This window comes from Penicillium diatomitis (assembly GCF_028827545.1).
Source record: "Penicillium diatomitis strain IBT 30728 chromosome Unknown utg000003l_segment0_segment0, whole genome shotgun sequence".
Classification (NCBI taxonomy): domain Eukaryota; kingdom Fungi; phylum Ascomycota; class Eurotiomycetes; order Eurotiales; family Aspergillaceae; genus Penicillium; species Penicillium diatomitis.
Window position 1 is genome coordinate 129,171 of NW_026623175.1, and position 14,975 is coordinate 144,145.

General features: G+C 51.5%; 6 protein-coding genes across 6 annotated transcripts; 2 read left to right on the forward strand and 4 right to left on the reverse strand.

Moving 5' to 3' along the window:
- Positions 1-840: 840 nt before the first annotated feature.
- N7539_002313 (glycoside hydrolase family 76 protein) lies at positions 841-2,567 on the reverse strand (the record flags this gene model as incomplete). Its single annotated transcript, XM_056931916.1, has 3 exons — positions 841-1,446; positions 1,530-2,222; positions 2,490-2,567. The coding sequence occupies 3 exons, from the start codon at positions 2,565-2,567 to the stop codon at positions 841-843; spliced, it is 1,377 nt and encodes a 458-aa protein (XP_056791875.1).
- A 1,714-nt stretch (positions 2,568-4,281) lies between these two features.
- On the forward strand, positions 4,282-8,158 carry N7539_002314 (putative C6 transcription factor; the record flags this gene model as incomplete). The annotated part of the gene is made up of 9 exons (XM_056931917.1): positions 4,282-4,446; positions 4,514-5,049; positions 5,112-5,151; positions 5,217-6,237; positions 6,299-6,630; positions 6,693-6,763; positions 6,821-6,910; positions 6,965-6,991; positions 7,081-8,158. The coding sequence occupies 9 exons, from the start codon at positions 4,282-4,284 to the stop codon at positions 8,156-8,158; spliced, it is 3,360 nt and encodes a 1,119-aa protein (XP_056791876.1).
- Positions 8,159-8,648: 490 nt separating this feature from the next.
- Positions 8,649-9,465, reverse strand: N7539_002315 (translationally-controlled tumor protein; the record flags this gene model as incomplete). Its single annotated transcript, XM_056931918.1, has 4 exons — positions 8,649-8,733; positions 8,795-8,954; positions 9,048-9,330; positions 9,451-9,465. 4 exons carry the CDS (start codon positions 9,463-9,465, stop codon positions 8,649-8,651), a joined length of 543 nt encoding a protein of 180 aa, XP_056791877.1.
- A 1,939-nt stretch (positions 9,466-11,404) lies between these two features.
- Positions 11,405-12,739, forward strand: sur2 (sphingosine hydroxylase; the record flags this gene model as incomplete). The annotated part of the gene is made up of 2 exons (XM_056931919.1): positions 11,405-12,095; positions 12,162-12,739. 2 exons carry the CDS (start codon positions 11,405-11,407, stop codon positions 12,737-12,739), a joined length of 1,269 nt encoding a protein of 422 aa, XP_056791878.1.
- Positions 12,740-13,640: 901 nt separating this feature from the next.
- On the reverse strand, positions 13,641-14,066 carry N7539_002317 (uncharacterized protein; the record flags this gene model as incomplete). Its single annotated transcript, XM_056931920.1, has 1 exon — positions 13,641-14,066. One exon carries the CDS (start codon positions 14,064-14,066, stop codon positions 13,641-13,643), a length of 426 nt encoding a protein of 141 aa, XP_056791879.1.
- An 89-nt stretch (positions 14,067-14,155) lies between these two features.
- On the reverse strand, positions 14,156-14,926 carry N7539_002318 (uncharacterized protein; the record flags this gene model as incomplete). The annotated part of the gene is made up of 1 exon (XM_056931921.1): positions 14,156-14,926. One exon carries the CDS (start codon positions 14,924-14,926, stop codon positions 14,156-14,158), a length of 771 nt encoding a protein of 256 aa, XP_056791880.1.
- Between the last annotated feature and the right edge of the window lie 49 nt (positions 14,927-14,975).

Consider the following 14,975-nt stretch of genomic DNA (forward strand, 5'->3'; position numbering starts at 1 on the left):
TCCCCACATTCCGCCCAAGCAGGCAACTCCCGCGGTCGATCATCTGTTGGCGACTCCTCAATGATTCTCCCCAGGATCTAAACTTGCGGAGATTCTCCGAATTTTGGAGTAGTGTGGAGAAAGCCGCTTGCTGGTGCTTGTCAACGGTCTCATTTAGGCTAATTGTCCGTCAATTAGATTAGATGACGACAGACTGCATGAGTTTGCGGTGCCTTCACCCGGCAAAAAGACCGATTGTTGCGATGACACCAAGGTCGGGACCGAACCAGACTCTCGCCAATCCGACAGACTGGAAGAGTCTCGCCAGATATGTCAACAAGTGAGCTCGAACTTTAACATCGGAGGTTGGTAGGCTGCAGCCGAGCGATTCAGCCTGAACTTCATCCCGACGCCATTGCCGGGCTTTCCGCCTCATAGTACTGAATCTGCCCGCTAGGCTCGGATATCAAGTCGGCTTTACATCTCCGTTGCAATGCTCTAGACATTCGTACTTTGAGGATTTTCAGTTCATCTATATCAAGCTTCGCCGTCTGGGTTACGTACCTGAGCATGCATGTCCCTATTAGCCGTCAATAGAGTTCCGAAATCATCCATGCAATGGCGCCCCCCTCCCTCTCGATGAGGCAAGACGACTTGACTGGTGGAATGTGCATAGCTCTCACAGATAGCATCCTCGGGAGAGAAATTGAATAGTGGCCCGGAATTTTCCTCTTATTTTGACACATCTTCAGCTCTCCGACGGCTGCAGATCTATGTAAATATTCTAAACATGCCGTCTCTCGCTGTTCATTTTCAGATTGCCTGACGAAGAAACTCCAATACCCTTCAGTCACGCTCCACTCAGCTGACCATGGTGTACACAGCAGAGAAAAGCATGCCGACAAAGACTACTGTAAGCACGGCCGCTCCGGCTCTGTCGCCCGTCGTGACATGAGAAAACATGATCTCCTGGATCTCGGTCTCGTCTGGGGCCGTGCCAGCTGAGGTATTGCCTTCACTGGTCCCACCAGTTGACGCGGTGAGGGGACCGCTAATATGGGTAGCGAGGAGTCCATGGAGAACCTCCAAGACACCCATTTGCTGTCCTACGCCAATGGTTCCATCGTACTTGCCGCTAGACCACCGATGTCCACAATAAGTTCCGGTTTCTCCCCCTTGACATTGACGAGCGGCGGCCTTTGCGGTGGAGCGAACCTTCGCAGTGATGTCGTAGTAGGTATGGGGAGCAAGTTGAATGACATCGGCTAACCAGCGGGATAAATATGCCTTAAATGACAATTGATCCGTATTGCATCTCTGTTGGTGCTCGCACGGAGGTTCATGCATCACTTGAGCACCTGTGGAGTCATTCTGGTAGAAGTGATTGGCAGCTAAGAGCAACCCATCGAGCCGCGACTTCCACTTGACGGAGGACTGGGACGGTGATGTTGTGGATGATGACGAGGTCTGTCAATCAGAATGTATGTCAGCGTTGGGGAGACAGGCCTCCTGTGCGACTTTACTGAATGGACATGGCTTGTGTCACTTACATAGTTGTACATGACAGCAGCTCCGTGAAGCCAGATTCCACCGGTATAGCTCCAGCGCGTTCGGTCATATGACGTGCAATTCGTCTCCTGTGTTGTGCCATCAAAGATTTGGAAATCCGGCGTGATCAAGCCGACACCTTCGGACCAATCCCAGACTTTGTCCGCCCACTCGGCATATGTGACGTTCCCGGTATACCGAGCCAGTCGAGCGGCGATATCGAAGAAGCCACCGTTTGAAATGGTGTTCTTGTATCCATACCCTGCGTTCCAAGGGTAAATCTGCCACCGTAGGCCCCCCGAGCAGCTCATATTGTCCCATCTATGGGCTTGTTGGTTGAAGACTCCCTGCACCATGCCCAACCACCCTAGATTGGAGGTGACAGGATTGGGAAAATTCCGCTCGGCAGCCATCATTGCCGACATGGCCCAGAAAGACTGATCATCGTTACCTTCGGTATAGGTCTGATTCACTGGCATAAAATCCCCCTTGACGCCGGCTTGATGTTCTAAAGCTCGCACGGTGATTGAATTGTACGTGGCATCCCCGGTGAAGGCCCAGTAATTGACCAATGCTCCAAAGAATGCGCCAGCTTCCCACCAGTAGTAGGGAGCGGGTAGGTTACCAGGGACATCTCCCGTGCGGTTGCCTGTGTAGAAGGTGACTAGATCATAGGCGACTCTCCTCGCCGCTGACTTGATAGAATCTGTTCATGAGAATCAACCAGGCTGGCCAATTGCTGTCAAATTTTCCGACCGCACCTGCCGATCTTACCGTTATTATCCAAGTCAAGTGGCACGCCTGCTGACTGAACAGACACGACAAGGACTGGTGAGCAAAGCGACCAGAAGAGCAGGAGTATTGAGATATCTTTCCTTTGTTGCATGATAAATCTGGAGTCAGGACTCAACGAGGGTTGAATCACTCTTCTGTAGTAGCCGTATGGACCGCTGAGGATACACCGGAAGTCTTGACTTGATCCGATGAACGTTGGCTGGATGACCCCGGCGATATCTGTTCACCATCTTCTCGCCCATCATTCTTATGAGTCTCATCAGAGGGCCAATCCAATGTCTTTCAGTCAACTTGGCGCCTATGAGGCGAGACACGACTCTGGGGGATGATGATCACATCATAGGCCCGTTAGGGCCATCCCATGAGACTCCGGCATCTGGCTGGATACATAGCCACTGCCCAGATTACCTTCAAACAGAGGCAGCCCCTGAATCAAGTTGAGCGGCATCTGGTACTTTATTCGGCTTGTTGTTCCAGTGACGAGAACACCGGTCACTGAAACTTGGCCGCGGCTTGGCAGCCAATTGCGGAGGCGACGAGGCATTTCTGACCTTTCGTCTCCGCCGATGTGCTCCGTCGGCCGCGTCCGCGCCAAGTCCGCTGGTCTGGGCAGATCGAGTTGTCTGTGCAAGAGAGGATTGATGGATCTGTAAATTGTGGTGGGCAGATTTCCGTGTTGGACAAGTCACCGCCCCCAAGAGGGCAGCGTCAATTGTATGAAACACTGGGACGAGACTGTCGATTCACTGGAGTGTTGCCTGCAAAGTTGGGCCAATGACACGACAGAAGGATAGCATTGGCACTGGATCTGCCAAGATTTTCATGGCATGGCGATGCAGAATAGGGATACTTCGTCGAAGCCCCGGTCGCCATGCAGAGACGAGACGTGAGCCCGTACAAAGTGTCCTTCGGCAGACTTGCAATCCGTGAGGATTGAAGGGGCAAGGCCGGGGTCCAAGGAGTAACCGATCAAAGACACCGACGCGTATACACCAGCGATTCGAACATCACATCCAGACGAAAACCAGTCAGATGAGCGAGATTCGTCCCATAGAAGGAGTTTCTAGCTTCACCTCGTATTCGTGGTTGAGATCTGCCAAGGCCAGAAGACCTGGTCAAAAATAGATGCAAATGTAGAACCAAGACGCAACTGGGTAACGAGAAGATCGATTGGCTGACCGATGACGCACTGAAGATCAACGTGATCGAACATCCAGTTGAGCTCGATGAAGTGAAAAAAACCGTGAGACCACCTGTCTCAGCTGCCACCCAACCTACACAAGGGCATCGTCAGTCGCGAACCGACTCTTGAAGCTGCTCGAACCCTCGGACCGGTGGCGCAGTTGGTGTTAGGCAGAGACCTATCAGTACTCAGTAGCATTTGCCATGGAAATTAGGTAGACCGGGCAGCACCAAGGGCTAGTCCATCTGGGAAACGATAAGAGGTGGCTGACAAGAGTAAACCTCCATCAATGCAGCTTGGCAACCTCCATCTTGCTACTTTTCACCCAAACGCTTCCTCGAGAGTGGATGCGCGTCTATGTATTTTGGCGCGAGAATGGCCAAGTCGCTTAGCCATCCCACCAGGCACGACTCAAATTGCAAGACAGCGAGCAGTCACGCTGAGTGTAGGTGAACGCCTAACCACTTGCTTGCAGGACGTGTTGGCCTTGCAAACTCGCCATGAGAAAGACTGTTTTTCCTTTGTCGTGGTGATCAGGTGGATACTTGATTAGATCGCAATAGGGATCTAGACTGCTTGCCTGATTTCCAAGGAAACAACCCCGAACTTTTCAGATCTCATGCGGGTCACACCCCGCAATGCGTCGCAAGGTGATATGAGCCGTTGTTCAATCTAACTGAATTCAGAAATCCTAAGCCGTGAAATCTACATGCTCCCAGGAGTGCTCGGTGGTCCGTATCGAGCTGCCGAAAGTAGGTAGGCATTGAAGTCAAACGATGGACTTGCCTTCTGCGACAGGCAAACCGTTGTCGAGTGCATCAAGCTTCGGACGCGCTCCGTCATCGGCGCGAGCACCGCTCCCTGGCGGTCGCCAGATTACTCGAAATCGGGCAAGCTACAGCTGCCACACTTGCCGCCGGCGGAAAGTGAAGTGCGACAAGGTATGTCTGTAATGATGATTCTATAGACACAATGCATGCTCAATCATGTCTTTTCCCTCGCAACTAGATTCATCCAATCTGCGGCAATTGTGCAAAGACAGGCACCGAGTGCACCTACGATGTGTCGGCATTACGCAAAGTCGACGATAGGCGAGATGGATCTGATCAGGAACCTCATAACCTGAAAAGGCGGAGAGGGCAATCTCGCCCAAGCTCAGATGGCATGGATGACGTGCAATCTTTGTATGCCCGTTCCACCGAGACAGTCTCTTCAAGAAATCCCAAGGCCAACCCGTCCGCCATCGAAGCCCGACTTGACAAACTGATGTCGATGATCGAGCGCATTGGCGGTAGTCCTCGTTCACTGGAAGAAGCTGAGAGACAAGTTTTTGCAGAGAAGAGTGGCGTCGATGCGACATTCACTCAACACTTGCGGAAAGGCAGGGACATCACTTCATCCCGGAAATCCAGCCCACAGCGCCGGACGGCAGACTCAAGCGGCGACGAGTTTCCGATCCCATCAGGCCCTGCGACTGATCTTGTTGACCCGATTGGGAGTCTCAACTTGGGTCACTTGAGCTTGGACGATGGCGGGAGGTCTCGGTAAGTCATTTCTGAGATCAATTTGGGCAGCACGAAGAGAAGAGTGCTAAGACAGAGACTAGATACGTGGGCACCACCTATTGGGCGTATATATCGCATGAGGTTGGTTGATTTTTCATGTTATCCCTCCTTTCTACAACGGGTAGAGCACGATCTGACCTTCTTAGATCAACGACCTCAACCAACTGTTACGAAGCCAAAATAGGTCCCATGAATCTTCTCCAGAAAACACGCACACGGAAATCAACGATCCTATGACCGAGGTACGAGATCGGCGCAGCGTATCTGCGGATAGTATTGTCGGCTCGCCCACATTCCACGGCCACAGCGGCTCCTTTCAGCGATCCATCATATTCCCATCAAGCAGCTCTCCTCCAGCCCCCGAAGAGAGCATCGAACCCGAGATGCTTGAGCACGTCCCAACGCGCAGACAAAGCCACTTGCTATATAGAGGCTTCATGTCAGGTGTGCACGCTATCAGTCCCGTGCTCCACCCACCAACGATACTGAAGCTCTATTGCGCATTTTGGGAGTGGTACGACTATACCAGCTTTTCAGGGCAGCCGTGCCCGAACGCATCATTTATCCCCCTACTTTATGCCATATGGTATGGAGGTTCTGTAACGGTGTCGCTGAAAACCATCAAAGCCGAATTTAATACATCATCGCGCTTCACATTGTCCTCCAGTTACAGTGAAGAGGTGACAAGATGGTTAACCAGAATATCGTTCCCTCGCAGCCCCTCACTGCATGGATTAGCGGCGTACCTGATTGTACAGACAATCTTGTCGAAGGAGGAAGAACCCTTGAAAAGCAGTCTTTTCGTCAGTCTCGCAATGCGAGTTGCTCAAACAATGGGTCTTCACCGAGATCCCTCAAATTTTGGAATCGAGGCCAGCGAAGCAGAGTATCGCCGACGCCTTTGGTGGCACATTATGCATATGGATGGAGTTGTTGCCATGTCAAGTGGGCTCCCGCCGCTTGTCGGCGATGAAAATTACTGGGACGTACGATATCCCAGCGAGGTTAAAGATACGCTGCTCGGTACGCCACTCGCAGAACAATACGAGAAAAGCATTACTTCGAAGGAACGGGAGCCTGATAACCCTGATGATCCCTCGGTTTGTGGGGGCCCCTCCGTGGTCAACGTCTTCTACCTGACAGCGAGAGGAAAATACATTATGGCTCGTACGGAACTTCTTCAAGGTCACTAGACATTCGACTGGCTGGCACTGACCTCGTTCATTAGGTGCCATTCGAAGAATTCTTCGGATTCAACTTGGTATCAAACCCGTGACTCGCAGCGACATGGAAGAACTGCGGACGATCCTGCTGAACCTTCAGAGCAATTTGAATTCCATAGTCAGCCGAATTCCAGAGAGCTCGGAAAAATCTGTCTCTCCTGGGAATGGGAACATGAAGAGGGAGCCATCCTTTTCCAATTCCCCAGATGACGATGGGCTTGCTGAATCAGGGCTTCCCGGTGAGGGTCCCCATGGATGCACGGAACAGTATCACACAGCGGTCCTTGTCTCGTACCATAGATGGGCGAAGATAATGCTATCGTTGTACATTGACAAAGTAATAATCTCAATCATACCAAGGAACTTTATCGAATGACAGCGACTGACTCATAGACACAGGCATTTTGCGTTGCTTATCAGCCTTTCTTGAAGAACGTCCACAGCCGGATATGGCCCGCTGCCCGCCAGAGGTACGAGGGTCCTTCAGCATCATTATTTGCAGTCACCGTGTCTCATCCTTGTCACAGTGCACTTCGACATTGTCACGGGTTCATGGAAAAGTTTATCGAATTAGCAACAGATCCGGATTTCCAACCATTTCAGTGGAGCTGGCCCGGGTAGGTGATCATCCGCCGTCAACGCATGAATGAAGAGGAATAACCGATCTATAGCAATCACCAGCCAATGCATGCAACAATGTGAGTCCTTAGTTGCGACTTCCTCAGAACCGCGAATCGTCGTTGTTTGAGCAAAACGGTCTTCATTGTATTTTGCTAACTTGATGTAGGATAATGCTTATTGACTTGTACGAGAGACCATGCAGCCCCGAGGCTGCGCGGTCTCGGGCATTTATTGACCGAATCTTAGCACTATCGGGGCCCGATGGCGGCGTGGTAGGTGGTGAAGACGGCATCACCACGCAACGACCGCTTAAGGATGGTGGGCGTGAAGCGTGGGACATGATCCGTCGTCTACGGCAAAAAGCGTGGCAAAAAGCGGGCTTGAACCCACAGATGTTTTGGACAGAGCAAGACCAAGCTCATGTGAGCTTGAGGACGCCGGCAGAAGAGGCGAATGAGATCAGCCCTCGTCCGGTTGAGTCTAATAATTCTTCGGTGCATTGCTCGTCGGATCCTTCGTCAGCGGCGCCTCCCCGCTCGTGGTCTGTGGCCCTTGGCCGTACACCTGCCGAATTCAATCACATATTCTACAACCTCACACGTTCTCATACGGAGTGTGGGCAAAGAAGTGCGTTGTCGACAAGTATACCCGGCACATCGCAACAAGATCCATACAACAAACTTCCCACTCCGGGCCGAACCTCTGCACCTTTCTCAACCCCACAAAACGACCCACTTCTAACAGCCGCCACAGCAGCTGAACTACAGCCATCCTTTTCTTCCTTCCCATCGACCACTATACCTCCAGGGGCATTACCGCTCACTGCGATATCAGCCGCTGCTCCCGATTTCACAGAAGAAGGGAATTTGGCCCAGTACCCTTCAAACTCCACGGTTCCACCCGTCATGCCGTTCATGGACTCGACTTCTCTCAACGAAGCTCAGATGGGTGCTCCCACTCCGCCGTCCATGGTTGATCCAAACTTGAATTTTGACTGGGATCAATGGGATGCGGTCTTTGGGCAACATCTTCCCGTTGCCGACGAGTTGATGGAATTAGACCCTGTCTCCGGCCTGGACCTTGCTAACCCGTCGATGATCTCGGGACCTGAACTCGTGAATGCGCCGTTCGGTGCGAACCCGAATGTTGTTCCTCCAGGCAGCGGAAGTAATATTGCGTCTCCGTGGCCCAACCACGGTCAGGATAATCAGCAAATGTCGGCTGGAGACTGGGCAGGTTTCTGACGACAAGGCGAATCAGCTAAAGAGACAGCCCGGAACAGGATACCAAGTACAGATTCCATGATTTACACAGAACGAAGAGCCCGTTGGACAAAGCACGGTCCACATTTGATGTATACTTAAATCACACTACATGTACTCTTGTATCTGACGGATCTACTGCGATGAGAAGAATCTTTTTGAAACGAAAAAACCAGCACTTTTGAGGACATGTGTTGGTAAAATGAGAAAGGTATATTCGGTAGATGGGAAACGTGACGGTTTATTGATTCATGATGCGTAACTCTTGACGATCCGATCGATCAGTCAATGATGGTACGAAGATGCGGATGTGGTGACAGCCAGAGCGGAGCGGACATCCAGCGAAGGGAAGGATCGGTTCCCGCGACGATTCCAGATACAAAAGCCAGTCAGCTCGCGCTTCTTCGTTGGGGTTTTCTCGTTCTTCATGTCAAAGTCCATTTTGTGAGGGTCGGTGGGAGGAGGATGACGTTTAGACCTTGACCTCACGGAAACCGTGCTTCCAGACGGTGGCGTAGGGGGTAACACCATCATCACGGAAATCGATCAGGACGTGCCTAAGAAAATCACTGTCAGCAGGGGCAAGATAGAAAATGTCGGACCGTGAAGGGGACTCACATGGCATCACCGTCCATGGAGGCACCCATGAGGACATCGTAGTTGTCGTAGTTGGCGATGATCTTCTTCATGGCAGCGGGGGCGTTGGACTTGAACTCGGCAATGGTCTCAGCGCTGGCGTTGTTCTCCTCCAGCTTCTTCATGAGCTTCTTGAGGTAGACTAAAGGGAAGAGGTCGCATGTCAGACATTCGGAAAGGAAGATACTAATTGATGCGGTCCATCTTCATGGACGCAGACAGAGAGGGATCATACCCTTGAGATGAGACTTGAAGGCATCCTTGGAAGGCTTGAGGCCCTCCTCGGTCTTGAGCCAGACGAGACGGAACTGGTCCTCGATGTCGTGGACCATGACGGCCTCATCATCACCACCGTCCTCACCGGCCTCCTCAGCGGAGGGGTTGGCACCGGCAAGCTCGAAGTCCTCGTTCTTCTTCTTGAGGTACTTGCGGCAGTCGGTCTCCCAGAGGATTGGGCAGTCCTTGGCGGGAGTAATCTTGAAGGTATCCGAGAGAATCTCGTCTCCGGAGATGATGTCCTATCAACATTGTTAGATCGTACTTCGTTTTTTTTTTCGGTCCCTTTATCAAAACCGATCCACATTATTCGATGCAGACAGTAGGGCAATCGAAGCAGTGATCCACAGAATCATACATACCTCGTAAATGATCATGGCGGCGGGTGAGAAGGAATGGGAATCTCAAAAGGGGGTATTGATTGAGGTTGGGAGAGGGGGAGAGAAACACGAGAAAAGGAGGGGAAATGAAGTTTTTTTCTTAGTGGCACCTGGTTGGTGGGGGAGTTTGCGCTGTTTGTTTCCCGCAAGTCACGAGAATTGGAGGCTCCATTGGGTTTCCATCCGCCCTGAGCTCTTCCGTGACCCGCTCTCCCCACGTCCATTTTCGAGTTTCGGGTTATTCTGGTGATCGAGATGATATGCAGATGGAGTGACCTTGGGTGTTGTTGTAAAAGCAGGTATACTACTTCAACTTCACGACCTACTGCAGCAGAGTTTACAGTCAAGATGGATTGATAGAAGCAGGGAGTCTCCGATCGGCGGGTCTGCTCTACCGGCAGAATACTATTGAGCATGAACTGAGTTCTACGTAGAATCTCGACTCTCTGACTTCCCGGCCAGTTCGGGCAGTAGCTTCATCTTCTGCACCGCCAACTTTGTAGTAGTAGTACTACTTACGCTGTTTAATGAGTCATTAGACAATACACAGTCCTACACGCGATACCAAGGTTGCCTCCTGTCACAGCACATTCGATTTTCGCAGGAAGGCCAAATGACATCCGCAACCTGGAATCTAACGAATCTATATCACCTGACGCGAGTCATCTCACCTGCCATTACTACATAGTACATACTGGATGGATGCCGACCAGGCAAAGTCTTTCCCCATTTAGCTCATTGACCGAATTGCCAAGAGAGAAGGGCATAGGCAACCTTGTTTGAAGTCTCAAGGCAGGATTCTGCTCGAATCCGGGCCGTAGAGAGGGCCAGGTGCATAGAAGGCACTCAAGGCACTGGCAGTGTGCTTGGCTAGTGCAAGTCGGATAGCTGTGATCCCCCTGTACATAACATTGGGTAACTAATATTAACTTACTAAGTTACCAGCAAGTAACTAACAACCTTACCTTGTGCTGCACGCAGGGTGTGGTCTGACAAGTCATGTGACAAAGAGTCGCATAGCATGGAAATTGCATGATCGAAATTCTCTTTTATCAGTATCAGACACTCGGACACTGATTGCTGCTCTCCCACGGCTCGTGAGATAATAAGATCAACAATGAGAATGAGTTGTCAAGAATCATGCGGTAGATCTACAGGGGGGGACTTCCTGCGTGGGTCAATATCCTGGACAGTGACACTGATGATGAAACTGGTACAGAGGATGCATCAGTTACCAACTTACGATATACGATATACGAGGATGATACGGTATGTGGAGCTCATTCACAGTCTGTTGCAATATGCCGTTGATTTAGGAGCAACAATCCGCTACTATCGAATTTGCACCGGTACAGATTTCCCTGATCGCTGCATGATTCCACCAAACAATACGTCGGTGGATGACGGGAGGGATCAGCTTCCGACTCGTTATGACAAGGTGTTACGGTAAATAAAATATGCAAAGGGATTCTGTCATCAAAAGATGGCCCAATTCTTGATTATTCCGTATTGTTACAGTTTCAATCTCGTACTGTCGAGACCGCATCCGTCTGGCGCCACCAGGCCGGGTCGTGGCACTTGTTCGCCTCCTGATCCGCGTGGATCCTCCGGGCCTTTCCCTCGAACGCCGCTCCTTTCATTCTTCATTCCCCTCGACGATATTCTTATCGCAATCCCCTCGCACACTATAGCCGCCTTTTCCCCTCGGCCTTGCCCCGCTGTGTGCTTATACTCTGAGATTCCAACAATCTGCATCGTTCGCTCGACCTGAGATCTGGTGTAAGACTCTTCCGCGTCCGCTTTGCCGCTCGTCCCTTGAGTGCGCCCTGCTCGCGACCCACGCAGGCGGCTCCGCTATCGCCTTTTTTCTTCTCCAAAGTTGTTCGATGCCATTTGAACCAACAGCGGCTTTGACATCTTCGTGAATTGATCGATCATGGCTGCGAACGCCTCGGCCGTCTTTGACCTCCCACCATTGCCAACTTACACTTTGTCTGCGCGGGAGCCGCTTCTTCCGCCCATTCCCGACAATGTCCTGGCCTTGATACTGCCGATTATCGCCTACTGGGGATTGTCTATGGTCTACCACTTCATCGATGTCAATGGCTACTTTGAGCAATACCGCCTGCATACTCCGGCTGAAGTCCTCAAGCGTAACAAAGTTACACGATGGGAAGTCGTTCGCGATGTGGTACTTCAACAAATTATCCAGACGATCGCCGGATATGCGATGTCCTACTTTGATGCGGTGGAGGTGGTAGGTCGAGAGGACTACGATGTGGCTGTGTGGGCTACGCGTCTGCGTCTCCTCCAGACGGTCATCCCCTCAACACTCGGATTTGTGGGGGTAGATGCCCTCGGTCTGTCGGAATCCTTGTACCACAGCGGCCACTCGGTGCTCGCCGGTGTGCTCGCAGGGGGATCCTACCGGAACTTGGTGCAATCCATGGTTTTGGACAACGGAGTGGAGGTGGTTGCTCCTGCATTTGCAAGCTGGGAGCTCTCAGTCGCCAGCATCATCTATTGGTACCTGATTCCTGGCCTCCAATTCGCGCTCGCCGTGTCGATTCTGGATACTTGGCAATATTTCCTCCACAGAGCGATGCACCTCAACCGTTGGCTCTATGGTAAGTTCCGGCCCGAAGTAGAATTAACCCGAGGTACTGTAAGTCGGTAGCTGACTCTTCCACCAGTAACCTTCCACTCCCGCCATCATCGTCTCTATGTCCCGTATGCCTTCGGTGCTCTCTACAACCACCCAGTTGAAGGATTCCTTTTGGACACTTTGGGTACAGGCGTTGGCTATCTGGTCTCGGGGATGACTAGCCGTCAGAGCATGATGTTCTTCACATTCTCCACCATCAAAACGGTTGATGACCATTGCGGCTACGCTTTCCCCTGGGACCCTCTGCAGCACGTTACCTCTAACAATGCCGCGTATCATGACATTCACCATCAAAGCTGGGGTATCAAGACCAACTTTTCTCAGCCGTTCTTCACTTTCTGGGACCGCCTTCTCAATACTCAATGGAAGGGCGAAACTAAATTGCGCTATGAGCGAGCGCGAGAGAACGCTCAAAAGCAGTTGGAGGCGGACATCGTTCAAGCTCAGAACGAGACCTCAATCTCGGCCCCTTCTCTGGAACGTGAACGCGACAGGGTTGTGGTGTCCCTCGACGGACCCGCAACAAGGACTCGCTTTCGACGGAAGACAGTGGACAGCCTAAAGGGCCCCAGTCACGCAGTCCCTGGCAGCGTGCTCCACAAGTAATGTACTGTGATGACCGATAACAGTCTTGCTCTTTTGCTAGCCTTTTCTGCGTTGCATATGGCCCAGTAGTCTCCGGAGCTGCGGGCCACCTCCATGAGACAGCTGCGGGCCTTTCTTTTCTTTCTACACGTCTTTGCCTTTTCTCGTGTTGGGAGGGGGAGGTTTGATCCCGTGTATCAATACTCAAGAGGAGGTGACAATCAATGCGCCGTGGACTCTCCTGCACTACAAGCTCAGGTTACTATTGATAATAATGTCTATTTCACTTTGTTTTCTTGCCAACGAGCATCCGCCTTTACTCTTACTGTGGCGAAAGGGGCGTTTGGGCTTCTATCGACTTTTGTGCATATCACTCGAGGACTGAAATACATCCAAATCTTTCGATCCTCGTGCCGTATACAGTTTCTAGAAATTCTCATACCATGGGACTTGTCCCTTGCCTGACGCCTTTGTACCGCCTGTGTTTCTAGGCAAGACGTGGTACTGCCGTCCACTTGGAGTGCAGCCAGGTACGAACGTATCGTACTTGATCCACTTATACAACAAGCTTAGAGATCGACGAGAACGTCCTGTGGTCTTGACTTTACTGTGGCCGTCATCCTTAAGGGCATGAGCCTAGGTTCAGCAGGCCAATAACCGTCTCGCGGCCCTTTGGAGATGATCCTTTCAAATGGTCTTCCATTCTCTGAACTTGATTCTGGCAATGTTCTTCATGATCTTGCTCTTATTAGAGTCTTTTCAGGCTCATCTGATCACCAGTCTACGCAACATGACATTTGCCCCCGGGTATATTTACACTGGTCGGCCGCGGTAGACGTGAATGGCCCATTAATATGCGTTGATCACAGGGACTGTAAGTAAATTTCCATCTGTATTTCGATATGGTTGCGCAGGCACTGCTCTAAAACGACATCTTGCTTTGACAGTCATCATCCTCCCAATCACCGGCGCTATCCTTCAGCATCGAACCCTCACTATTCGAGCCTTGCGCCGCTTGCATTGACGAGAGCACGCTCGATCTGACACTGCGAGTATCACTTGTAGGGCAGAGCGGACTCTTATGAGCATCGGGAAAAGACGCTGCCTGGGAGTAGGGGTTCTCATGGGCGAGCTGCTGGTACAGAGTGATGTTCGACCGCACGTTCATGATACGCCGCGCTTCTCCAGAGAAGCCCGGAAGCAACTGTGCATCGGCGCGATTGCCAGTTGGATGTTCGGGACTAGGGGCATACGATCTTCGAAGTCGGCCGTCATTAGAGTCACTCCACCAGCTGCATGACGAAGCAGAATCGCTGCCCGGACTCGATCGCACATCAAGATCATCCATCTGCGTAGTTAATGGTGTGCTAGGGCTCTTCAAAGAGTCAAGCGACATCTCACTCTCAGCTCGATGCTCTTCCCCCGAAACTACCACGGTCAGTCCAGCTCTTTTCTTCTTTCGTCCCCAGGACGGGTACGGATATAGGGCGAAGTACCTCTTTTTCTGGAGTCGTGGCTCTGATGACAATGGCGCCGGCGCCGGCGCCGGCGATGCCGCTTCATTCGGGATGTGGCGCTTGGATCAATCTGGCAGTCACGAAGGTATGCCTTGACACAAGCCTTGCGGGCTCGCTTCATCCCCAGGGCAAGCTGATTCGATGTGCGACGCACATCGTCTGCTTCAGCGGGGCTAAAACGATTGATACAGTGGTTGATGAAGAGGGTCAGCTTCCGAGGATGTTGGTTTCGGCGCGTTTGTGTTCGAGAGTGCACCACGACGCGGAGGTTGCATAAAATATCTTTGTTCCCAGCAATTGTGGCTAGTATGCAAGCCGGGCACTTATTGAACTGGGATGACTGGGCATCTGCAGTGGCGACGTTGTCTTCGCTTGGCTTGGACCAGTAAGCCCTTAGAGCTCGAAGACGTTGAAGAATAGTCTCTTCGACAGGCTCAACTAGCTGCGGGTATGCATCAAGTTGGCGAAAGTGCGATGTGATCTCACGGCGAACGAGTCGCGAGATACCATGAACCAGATCATAATTCAGGACCTGGTGCAGGTCGCAAAGCTCACTGGAGAGCCCTTTGGTGCTGGCAGAGCCACTTGACGTCTGCAAATCCTTTGGCAAGCCTTCGATGAGTTTTCGAATCTGTTCATGCAAAGTATTTTCGAAGGTTTTGGGGAGGTCAAACTCTGCGCCTATGTCCATCGTTAGTGACATTCTGTTCTTGATTCAACGTATCTCTCTTTTCTTGTAC